This window comes from Elephas maximus, chromosome 3 (genome assembly GCF_024166365.1).
Source record: "Elephas maximus indicus isolate mEleMax1 chromosome 3, mEleMax1 primary haplotype, whole genome shotgun sequence".
NCBI lineage: Eukaryota > Metazoa > Chordata > Mammalia > Proboscidea > Elephantidae > Elephas > Elephas maximus.
The window spans coordinates 121999413-122011786 of NC_064821.1; the positions used below are offsets into that span (position 1 = coordinate 121999413).

The 12374-nt window shown below is 39.0% G+C and overlaps 1 protein-coding gene across 1 annotated transcript in view; it reads right to left on the minus strand.

The window, feature by feature from the left end:
* The window catches only part of CRYZ (crystallin zeta), a 33182-nt gene that overhangs the window by 12825 nt on the left and 7983 nt on the right, over positions 1-12374 (minus strand). Inside the window, exons 2-4 of the mRNA XM_049879585.1 lie at positions 10747-10870; positions 8849-9001; positions 710-873 (exon numbers count right to left, since the gene is read on the minus strand). Coding sequence (XP_049735542.1) covers positions 710-873; positions 8849-9001; positions 10747-10857 — 428 coding nt within the window. The 5' untranslated portion in view covers positions 10858-10870. The remainder of the gene's footprint in view (positions 1-709; positions 874-8848; positions 9002-10746; positions 10871-12374) is intronic.

Consider the following 12374-nt stretch of genomic DNA (forward strand, 5'->3'; position numbering starts at 1 on the left):
ACTATGTTCCAACCTTATTCCTTGCCACACTTTGTCTTGAAATCCATCCAACAAAGCCAAATTGCTATAGATATCTCCATGCGTACACTGTTTCTCTCCATACACCATGCTGTTCCCATCACCTAATATGCCCTCTCCCCTCCCCACTACCCTTCCCCAGGCTAAATCCCTCTGAACTTTTTCAAACAGCTGCAGAATTTGATTAAAATGTAGATTCACAGGTCCCAGCTCTCGAAACTGATTAATAGGCCTCAGGTAGGGCCCTGAACTGCACTTTTAAACTGGTGCTCACATGACTCTGATGTATAACAAGATTCTGGAACCATGGCTTTAAAATAATCCAAGCCTCACATCCCACTTAGAAGCCCTACCCAATTACCACAGGCCTATCTCTCGTGATTCCACAAACCCCTATACACATCTCTACCACTGCACAGTCCACATTATATATAATTATTATTACTCTTACATTTATCTCCTTTACTAGACTGTGGGCATCTTGAAGAGGAAGACAGTGTTTTGCTCCTCATTGTACCCCAGTGATTAGCAAAATCCCCCAAATTAGCAGTTTTCACTCTATAAATGTTTAATGGTAACTAAATGGTAACCACAAATGACAGACAGATGGATGGACAGATGGCAGGAAGGAAGGTAGTTAATATTGCCTTTCTCTGGTGTCAGCTATGCAGTTGGCAGAGTGTGTTATTACCTGAGGAAGAGAGCTCGATACGCAGTGAAGTAAGGGATACCGATAGCAGCTCCTTGTTTAAAATCCAGCTTTTCTGGCAGTGAGTAAACTGTGTGATCTGCTGCAACAGCATACTCTGCATAGCCCCCAGAGACCGTGCTGGTAGTGAAAACTCTGTCACCTTTCTGGGGGAAGAGGCAAATTAATAAATGCATTGGGGATTAAAAGTGAATTCAAAACATGCACAGTCCTTTATGATGCAACCTTTATATCAAGAAATAAGTGACTATATACTGTTTTCTACATCTTAGGGACTCATAAAAATAACTTTCAAAGTATTGAAACTTTTTTAATTTTATTGATGGGAACCAGTGGGAAGAAAGATAAAGGAAAACAGGAAAAATAAAAGACAGTGAACCCTCAGAATGGCATAATGATGATGATGATAACTAACCTTTATTGAGAGCTTACTGTGCTAGGTACTACATATAGTGTCTTGTTCATATCCTAATTTGATATTCAGAACAACCTACAAGGTGGGTACTTTTATTATCTCCAATTTAGATTAATCCCCCTATTAAAAAAAACAAAAAAACCCATTGCTGTTCAGTCAATTTTGACTCACAGGGAACCTATAGTAGAACTGCCTCATAGGTTTTCCAAGAAGTGGCTGGTGGATTTGAACTGCCGACCTTTTGGTTAGCAGCCTGAACTCTTAACCACTGCGCCACCAGGGCTCTGCTATAAGTCGGAATTGACTTGATGGCAATGAGTTATTAGTCAATACGAACCATTATTAACTGTCAAGTATACTGGGGAGAAACAAATAAAATGTACAGTTTCTTTTACAAACCAATCGCCTGGTCTAAATCCTTTCCGCGGATTTCTTCACTTCTGAATGTCTACCACTTTTCATGCCTACACCAAAAAGTAAAAAGCAAGCCTAGGATCCTGCCAGTAGGCCAGGCCAGACTTTTTCATTTGTCACGGCACCAGAACACAGTAAGCTCTCAGTAAACATTTGCTGAGTCCTTGCTACTGAAAAGCAGATGTGTGACTGAGGGTGAGGTAAGGCTCTACACAGGCATAACAGGCCTAATACAATTTGAACTCTAGGGGAAATTAGCCTGCCCACTACAAAGACCTCCTCCCAGCTCCACTTTCTTTAAAAAAATTTAAATATTCTTTGGAACAGGCAGAATATTAAGACAATAACTGCTCAGCATACATTATCTTGTAGTGAAGAGATCTGAAAAAGTAACGCATCGGTACAGTGGAGTAAAAAAAGATTCTGAAAGGTATCTAGGAACCAAAGACAAGCATCACCAGCTTAATAGTGTTGCCTGCAAATGGTCAAGTATGACTATGTTAAAATTAATCCTGTTTTTACAACTTAAAAGACATGTTGAATTGATTTCAATAAAATTCAGATATATACTCACAATCTACTATACGGAAAGCATAACTCCGAGTTCTGTAAGGAATACTACTAGCAGTACACTGTACCTAATCTCTAGCACAGGGTTTTCCTTACAGAATGCAAAGTAATGCTTTCCATAGAGTGGATTCTTAGTAAATGTTTGCACTGTACTGAAACAATTCGACATGCAGTCAAAGACTACAGCCATAGGAATGGATTACACCTGAATGTGGGAAAAAAAAAAATACAACTGGACTGGTAAACAACTTCATGATGAATAGAGAAAAACAATGAAGTTGTCAATTATTTCATTCTATTGGGATCAACAATCAACATCTATGGAAACAGCAGTTAAGAAATTAAATGACATACTGTGTTGGGAAAATTGGTTGCAAAAGACCTCTTTAAAGTTTTAAGAAGCAAAGATACCACTTTGATAACTAAGGTGTACTTGATCCAAACCATGGTGTTTTCAATTACCTCATACGCATGCAAAAGTTGGATGGTGAAAAAGACAGAACTGATGTGTTCAAACTATGGTATTGGAGAAGAATATTCAATAAGCCACAGACTGCCAGAAAAAAACGAATCAGTCTTAGAAGAAATATAACCAAAATACCCCTTAGAAGCAAAGATGGCGAGAAATCAGCTCACTTTCTTTGGACATGTCACCCGGAAAGGCCTATCACTAGAAAAGGACACCATGTTTAGTAAAGTAGAGGGTCAGAGAAAACGAGGGAAATCCTCAATGAGATGGACTGACACAAAAGCCACAATAACGAACTCAAACATACCAACGATCATGAAGATGGTGTAGAACTGTGCAACATTTTGTTCTCTTATACATAAGCCACCAGGGGTCAGAGGCGACTGAACAGCAACTAACAACAACAGGAATCTCAAGCACCCTAAACTCTTAGAGAGGAGGAAAGGACAGAAATAATTACAGAGCAAGACAAACATGATAAGCATCAAAAATAGGTATAAAAAATAATTATTTTTAAGCTACCCACATGCATTTGTCAGTCCGTCATACTGTGGGGGCTTGCATGTTGCTGTGATGCTGGAAACTACGCCACCGGTATTCAAATACCACCAGGGTCACCCATGGTGGATAAGTTTCAGCTGAGCTTCCAGACTAAGACTAGGAAGAAGGACCTGGGGGTCTACTTCTGAAAAGAATTAGTCAGTGAAACCTTATGAATAGAAGCTGAACACTGCCTGATACAGTGCCAGAAGATGAGCCCCTCAGGTTAGAAGGCACTCAAAATAACACTGGGGAAGAGCTGACTCCTCAAAGTAGAGTCGGCCTTAATGACATGGATGGAGTCAAGCTTTCGAGACCTTCATTTGCTGATGGGGCGTGACTCAAAACGAGAAGAAACAGCTGCAAACATCCATTAATAGTAGGAACATGCAATGTAGAAAGTATGAATCTAGGAAAACTGGAAATTGTCAAAAATGAAATGGAATGCATAAATATCAATATTCTAGGCTGTACTTAGTTTAAATGGACTGGTACTGGCCATTTTGAATCAGACAATTATATGGTCTACTATGCCAGGAATGACAAATTGAAGAGGAATGGCATTGCTTTCGTCATCAAAAAGAACATTTCAAGATTTAGCCTGAAGTAAAATGCTGTCATTGACAGGATAATATCCACACTCCTACAAGGAAGACCAGCTAATAGGACTATTACTCAAGTTTACGCACCAACCACTAAGGCCAATGATGAAGAAATTGAAGATTTTTACCAACTTCTGCAGTCTGAAATTGATCGAACATGCAATCCATCAAGATGCACTGAAAATTACTGGTGATTGGAATGCAAAAGTTAGAAACAAAGAAGAAGGATCGGTAGTTGGAAAATATGGCCTTGGTGACAGAAACAATGCTGGAGATCACATGATAGATTTTTGCAAGATCAATGACTTCTTCATTGCAAATATCTTTTTTCGACAACACAAACAGTAACTATACATGTGGACCTCACTGGATGGAATATACAGGAATTAAATAGACTACCTCTGTGGAAAGAGACAATGGAAAACTCAGTATCAGCAGTCAGAACAAGGCCAGGGGCTAACTACACAACAGACCACCAATTGCTCATATACAATTCCAGCTGAAGCTGAAGAAAATTAGAACAAGTCCACAAGAGCCAAAGTATGACTGAGTATACCCCACCTGAATTTAGAGACTATCTCAAGAATACATTTAATGGCATTGAACACTAATGACTGAAGGCCAGATGAGCTGTGGAAGGACATCATACATGAAGAAAGTAAGAGGTCATTAAAAAGACAGAAAAGACCAAAATGGATGTCAGAAGAGACTCTAAAACTTGCTCTTGAATGTCGAGTAGCTAAAGTGAAAGGAAGAAGTGATGAAGTAAAAGAGCTGAATAGAAGATTTTGGTGGTGGCAGAGGGGCTCAAAAAGACATATCAAGTATTACAATGACATGTACAAAGACCTGGAGTTAGAAAACCAAAAGAGAAGAATGTGCTCTTCATTTCTCAAGCTGAAAGAACTGAAGGAAAAATTCAAGCCTTGAGTTGCAATAGCGAAGGATTCTTCAGGCAAAATACTGAAGGATGCAGGAAGGATCAAAATAAGATAGAAGGAATACAGACAGTCCCTGTACCAAAAATAACTGGTCAACGTTCAACCATTTCGGGAGGTACCATGTGATCAAGAACTGATGGTACTGAAGGAAGAAATCTAAGCTAAACTGAAGACACTGGCAAAAAACAAGGCTCCAGGTATTGAAGGAATACCAACTGAGATATTTCAACAACAGATGCAGCGCTGGAAGTGCTTATCATCTGTACCATGAAATCTGGAAGACAGCTACCTGGTCAACTGATGGAAGAGATCCATATTTATGCCTATTCCAGAGAAAGGTGATCCAACCGAATGCAGGTACTATCGAACAATATCATTAATATCACTGCCAAGTAAAATTCTGCTGAAGATCATTCAAAAGCAGTTGCAGCAGTGCGTCGACAGGGAACTGCCAGATATTCAAGCCAGATTCAGATGAGGATGCGGAATGAGGGACATCACTGCTGATGTCAGATGGATCTTGGCTGAAAGCAGACCAGAAAGATATTTTTCTGTGCTTTATTGACTATGCAAAGGCATTTAACTGTGTGGATCATAACAAATTATGGATAACACTGTGAAGAATGGAAATTCCAGAGCACTTAATCGTGCTCATGAGGGACTTGTACATAAGCCAAGACCCAGTCATTCAAACAGAACAAGGGGATATGGAGTGGTTTAAAGTCAGGAAAGGTGTGCATCAGGGTTGCATCCTTTCACCAGAGGTGTTCAATCTGTATGCTGAGCAAATAAACCAAGAAGCTGAACTATATGAAGAAGGGAGCATCAAAAATGGAAAAAGACTCATTAACAACCTGCATTATACCGATGATACAATGTTGCTTGCCGAAAGTCAAGAGAACTTGAAGCACTTATGAGGAAGATCAAAGAATATAGCCTTTAGTATGGATTGCACCTCAACATAAAGAAAACAAAAATCCTCACGACTGGACCAATAAGCAACAACATGATAAACGGAAAAAAGACTGAAGTTGGCAAGGATTTCATTGTACTTGGATCTGCAGTCAACACCCATGGAAGCATGGGTCAAGAAATTTGCATTGGGCAAATCTGCTGCAAAAGATCTCTTTAAAGTGTTAAAAAGCAAAGACGTCACTTTAAGGACTAAAGTGCACCTGACCCAAGCCATGGTGTTTTCAGTCATCTCATATGCATGCCAAAGCTGAGCAGTGAATAAGGAAGACTGAAGAAGAATTAATGCCTATGAATTATAATACTGGTGAAGAATATTGAATACACCATGGCCTGCCAGAAGAATCTATCTGGGAAGAAGTACTGACAGAATGCTCCTTAGAAACAAGGATGAGAGACTTGTTCTCACATACTTTGGACACATTATCAGGAAGGATCTATCCCCGGAGAACTGCAGATGCTTGGTAAAATAGGGGATCAGCAAAAAAAAAAAAAGAGGAAGATACTCAACAAGATGGATCGACACAGTGGCCACAACAATAGGTTCAACGATCATGAGGATGGCATAGAACCAGGCAGTGTTTCGTTCTGTTGTACATGGGGTCACTATGAATGGGAAGCAACTCAATGGCACCTAACGAAAACAATAATCTTTAATTTGAGGGAATCAAGAATAGCTTCACTAAAAAACCAATATCTGAGGTAGGTTTTAGAGGATAGAAGATTTTGAACTAGAATTGGAGAGTTGTTAGAGGTGAGGGAGACGAAGTACGCATTATGGTTTCATTTGTGTCCCCCCAAAAGACATGTTCAAGTTCTAACCCCAGTACCTGTAAATGTGACTTTATTTGCAAATGCAAACAGATCTGCAGATGTCATTAGTTGTTAACAGGAGGTCGCACTGGAGCATAATGGGCCCCAAACCAATATGACTGGTGTCCTTATAAAAAGACAAGAAAAGACATAGAGGCAGACACAGAGGGAAGATGGCCATGTGAAGACAGAGGCAGGGATTGGAATTACGGTGCAACAAGCAAGGAACACCTGAGAACACCAGAAGCTGGAAGAGATAAAAAAGGATCTTGACTTAAGATTTGGCCCTGCTGATACCCTGAATTCAAACTTCTAGTCTTTAGAACTGTAACTCGATAAATTTCTGTTATTTTAAGCTACACAATTTGGGGTAACTTATAAGTGCAGCCCTAAGAAACCAATACAGTAAGCAAAGAAACAGAGGCAGGAATACATGCAGAGTGATTACCCACATTCATTCTCAATCAATAAGTAGCTGAACGTATGGTATGTTCAAGAGATAAAATGCAAAGAGATTAAAGTTGGAGTGTGAAATCCCTTGAACCCATGTTTATGACTTTCAGTTTAACTCTGCCAAGCAGATGAACCAATATGAACAAAGACACAGAGATGAAAGAGCATGGGACATGCTGGGAATGACAAGCAGCTCATTACTGAAGAATAAACTACAGGGCAAGAGGGTATGAAAAGAGAGTGGAAGGCAGGTGGCAGAGACAGCATGAAAAAGTCTTGTTTCATAACATAAGGAGTTTCAACAATATCCTGAAATCTACAAGGAGTTAAAGCAAGAATTAAAATGGAGGTGTAACACAACCAGAATTACATTTTAGAAGAATTACTCCTAGAACAAGGATAGATTTGAAGAAGGCAGAGGGAGGGTGGTTAAGTACCTACCACAGAAATTCAGCTAAGAGGTATAGTTCTGGTTATTTTACCTGAACCAAACTACAGGTAGGGGAAATGGAAAGCAAGTGAGAAGGGAGAGTTGAGTGAGAGAAGTAAGTCTCAAACCCCAGATATGCTCCAAGTTAGGCAATACAAGAGAGGAGCAGATCCAAAGCGAGAAAGATAAGCTCAATTTTGACTTAGAGGTTCCTGGAGGTTGACCCTAGGGTTCAGCACTTTCCAACAGAACTTCCTGTGAAGATGGAAATGTTCCACATCTTCACTGTCCAATATGGTAGCCACTAGATGCATGTGGTTAATGAGCATTTGAAATGTTGCTAGTATAACTGAGGATCTCAATTTTTAATTTTAATTTAGATTAATTGAACTGTAAGTTGCCACATGCTGTTAGTGGCTACAGAATATGGCAGCACAGGTCTTGAGCTTAGAAAATTCTAAACTAAAGATACCACATGCAATAATGGAAACTACCGGAGTGTACGGGATCATCCACGAAGAGGGTGCAGAATACAAAAAGCAGAGGTCAAAAGAAAGACTGAGAGCTGAGGCAACACTAAGGGTGAAACAGCATCCAGAGAAAAAGAGGCCTGAAAGAGGATGCTCAAAGAGCAACAGGGGAGGAGAACAGGAGAAAAGGATGTCACAGAAGCTGAAGAAAAAGTTTTTTTTTTTTAAGAAAAATAAGTGCCTGAGGGTGTCAAATGTCATAGAGAAGTCAAGGAAGATAATGACATAAAAGGGCCTATTAACTTCAGCAATATAGAGGCCATTAGTGACATTAGCAACAGGGGCAAAAGCCAGACTGCCACAGGCCGGCGAGTAGAAAGCTGCGTGAATTTGCCCGTCATCCTGTGCAGGGGCCATGTTAATCTTCTCTGTCTCAGGCCAGTTCTGGTAAATGTGCTGAAAAAGTTGATCAGGTCAGGAATTATGAACAGGGATGCTAAAGCATGGATATACTATCATGCTTTACATGTCTTTTGGAATATAAATAGCAAAAGCCACGATCCTAACACTTTCATTGACTCAATCACCTTCGTCTGAGTCAAAGCTATAAAAATGTATGATGACCTTGTATTTTCTCATTTTTTTTACTTATTCCATAAAAGAATTAACCTTCCCTTTATTCTGTGAAGCTAAATCTATAGGAAGGTTTAAAAATACTGTTGGCATGTGCAGGGTTAGGAAATAGTGTAATTTCCTTGTGTGCTTTTTTTTCTTGTGCATTTCTATTAAATCAAAAGGATCACAGTTCAAGTCTGTGGGGACAGGAAGATGCAGACATTACCAAGAATTTATTCTCAACAATGTAAACAAATAAGGCCTCTGGATAAAAAGCAATTTCTTTTTTGACTAGAGGAGTCCCCCAAGTGGCAGAAATTATGTAATGGGGGCCTTCTAAAGCCTTAAATATAGATACACTTTAAAGCTATGTTAAAATATTTTAAGCCAAAATAGAAATAATGAAAAATGTAATACCTTGAAAGCAGATACATTGTCTCCAACAGCTTCTATTACCCCAGACACATCTGAGCCAGGAGTATACGGCAAGGTTGGTAGTCTATTATAAGTACCAGAGCGAATATATGTCTCCACTGGATTTACACCACAAGCGTGGACTTTGATTAGAACCTGTAATGACAATGTATTTTAGTTCACACAGAGCATTTAGGCTTCTTTTAACACTGTGCCAGGGCAGTGCTGATTATGGAATCTATAAAAATGAAACACAAGCAAAACACCAGGTCCTTGCCTTCAACAAGCTCACATTCTACTTTTGTAAACCAGCATGCAAACAAAAACATAAGACAGAACGGCTTCTGTACTATATTAAAAAAAACACTTTGGAAATATAGTGCATGGAATATTTTAGGGGGTGTGTGGCAGAGACCTCTATGTGTAACAAACCTATTTCCTCTTCTTCCTAAGTATACAGGAAGAGCATTATTTTCTGGCCTCTTTCACAGGCACGAGTAACCAAAGATTGAGTGTTAGCCAATGGAATGTGAGCAAAAGCGATGAGAACCACTTCCAGTGCCGGTCCATAAGAACCTCCCCAGGCAATCTGCATTGTACCTTCAACTTCCATGGGGACCTCAGAAGCCACACATGACAGAAGCAGCCTGGGCCTCTAAATCATTGTTGGAGCAGAGCTACTCACAGCATTTTAACTTAGTGAGTGAGGAATAATATTCTATGGCTGAACCATCGAGACTCTGAGGCTACTGTAGTAACTAATTTTACCATCATCAATACAGAATGATTACCTCTGTTATAACAGTGAGGAAGAGCCTCATAAAAGAAGTGGTATTTAATCTAAACCTTAAAGGATGAGTAGAAATTCTCCAGGAATGGAAGGAAAAGGACATTACCAGTAAAAGGGACAGTATGTGCAAGGAGAAAAGGCTCCTTTGGGAAACTGGATAAAGCACCTCTACTGAGAGGGAGAAAAAAAAAAAAAAAGAGGTAACAAATAAATCTGAAGAGACAACCTACAGCCAAATGGTAAAAACTCTTATAAGGCTTGCTAAGGAAATCAGACTTGGGAACCAGGGAAAGCACGGTAATAAAAAATACATAATTTTGAATCAAAAGTATATTATTAAAGTCATCATATATGATTAACCAAAAAAAAAAAAACCAAAACCCAGTGCCATCAAGTCGATTCCGACTCATAGCAACCCTATAGGACAGAGTAGAACTGCCCTATAGAGTTTCCAAGCGCCTGGCAGATTCAAACTGCCAACCCTTTGCTTACCACCCATAGCACTTAACCACTACACCACCAGGGTTTTCTGTATGATTAAAGTCTACTTTTACATTGTTAGGAAACTCTGGTGGCGTAGTAGTTAAATGCTACAGCTGCTAATCAGAAGGTCAGCAATTCGAATCTACCAGGCGCTCCTTGGCAACTTTATGGGGCAGCTCTACTCTGTCCTATAGAGTCACTATGAGTTGAAATCGACTCAACGGCAACAGGTTTGGTTTTTTTTTGGTTTTATGTTCTATTAAATTATATATGAAAAAGCTGTGTACAGAAGAAAATTTGTTTCCCCACTGCACATAAAATGCTAAAAGTCTGTAATGAAATAACTTGTTCAAAACTACTTATGACTCCACTAAAAAAATCCAATTACTGCATTCTATCGATGATTCTCAACTTCAAAAATTTTCTTATAACCAGAGGTTTTCACACTTCTGTTACTAATTGTTAGAACTGTACTAACTTTATCAGAACCCATACATATAAACCATGTAAACTGTGTTCTAATTCAATTCTTTAAAAGTCATTGAGTCAGCTTTTATTGAACAGGATACATGAGCTAGAGATTTACACTCAGGGTAATTACTGCCTGTTTTAAAGTAATTGTTTCCACCTGATGGTCTTTTGGAATTGGTCGCGCAACATCTGCCTGGAGTTTCAACACTTCTGGCCCACCAAATTCAAAAACTCTAATAGCTTTCATCAACTTCTGTCCAGTTGCCATGGCGATCTAGAAACTTAAAAAAAAAAAAAAAATCAACGTATTGGCATACTGTGTCTAGGCTATCAATATGTTTTTGCCCCTGAAGGGGAGGGATCAAGTAATTTTTCAAACCACAGTTTAAATCATGAGCCTACTACTGATCTCATTTCATGTTTAAGGATCTTTGATCTTACAAATCCTTCAGCTACAAAGCAAAATACTTCATCCTAGTCCTGTAGGGATTCAGTGCCTTCAACAAAGGAATCAAACACGCAAACAAAAACACCTGGACATACTACATCTTAAGTATCCTTTTGTGTAAGCTTCGGCTACACTATTTTGGAAATTTTAGGAGCTAATGTAAGTTGTATTAAAATTAGATGAAAGACCTTTTGTTAGATTATTAAATATTTTAAATACAGAAATATGATAAAATAAACATGTTTATATTCCACCCAGCTTTAATGAGTCTTAACATTTTAAAGCCCTAAAATATCATAGATATAATTGAAGTTCCCAATACCCATCCCCAAGAATCCCTGGTGGTGCAGTGGTTAAGTGCTCAGCTGTGAACCAAAAGGTCAGCGGTTGGAATCCACCAGCCAGTCCACATCTTCTGCAAAGATGACAGCCTTGGAAACATGATGGGGCAGTTCTGCTCTGTCCTACAGGGTCACTATGAGTCGGAAACGACTCGACAGCAATGGGTTGGTTTGTACCTATCCCCAAAGCCATTTCTGTTCCATCCTTTTCAAAGGTGATTACCATTAATTCAGTGCTCGTTATTCCCAGGAATGATGTTACATTGTTACTATATATGTACACAAGGACCCCTGTTGGCATAGTGATTTAAGCCTGGGCTGTTAACTGAAAGGTCAGCAGTTGGAACCTACCAACCGCTCCTCAGGGGAAAGATGTGGCAATCTGCTTCTGTAAGGATTACAGCCTTGGAAACACTATGGGGCAGTTCTATCTTGTTCTGTAAGGTCCCTGAGTAGGAATCGGTCAATGGCAATGGATATGGGTTCTATGTGTATTCATTCATAAACAATATGTGCTATTGTTTTACATGTTTTCAAACTTCATTTTGATTGGATCACACTGTACTAATTCTGCCACGTGCTTTTTCCTCCTAGAATTTAATTTTTGAGATTCATCCATGTTGAAACAGTTGGCTTATGCAGTTCATTCAGTTTAACAAGGGGAAAGTACATTAAAAACTAAAAACACTGCTTTGTATATCTAATCTTTTGTGAATTACAAGGGTTCCACTAGCCTTTCTGTCCTACTGCTATTATTAAAATATAAAGAAAATGCAGAGTTAAAATAAGCCCTAAGGAAAGGCAAAGCACACTTCTATATAAAATTATGTAACGCAGGAAAATTCTGTACCAATAGAGATGTAATGAAAGGATTTTGACAACTATACTCCATAATTTTATTCATGGATTATCATAATTTCTTGAAATTAACCACATCAAATATTATTAGACTCTGCCACCACCTAAAACACACTTGCTACCTCCTGGAAAAATCAT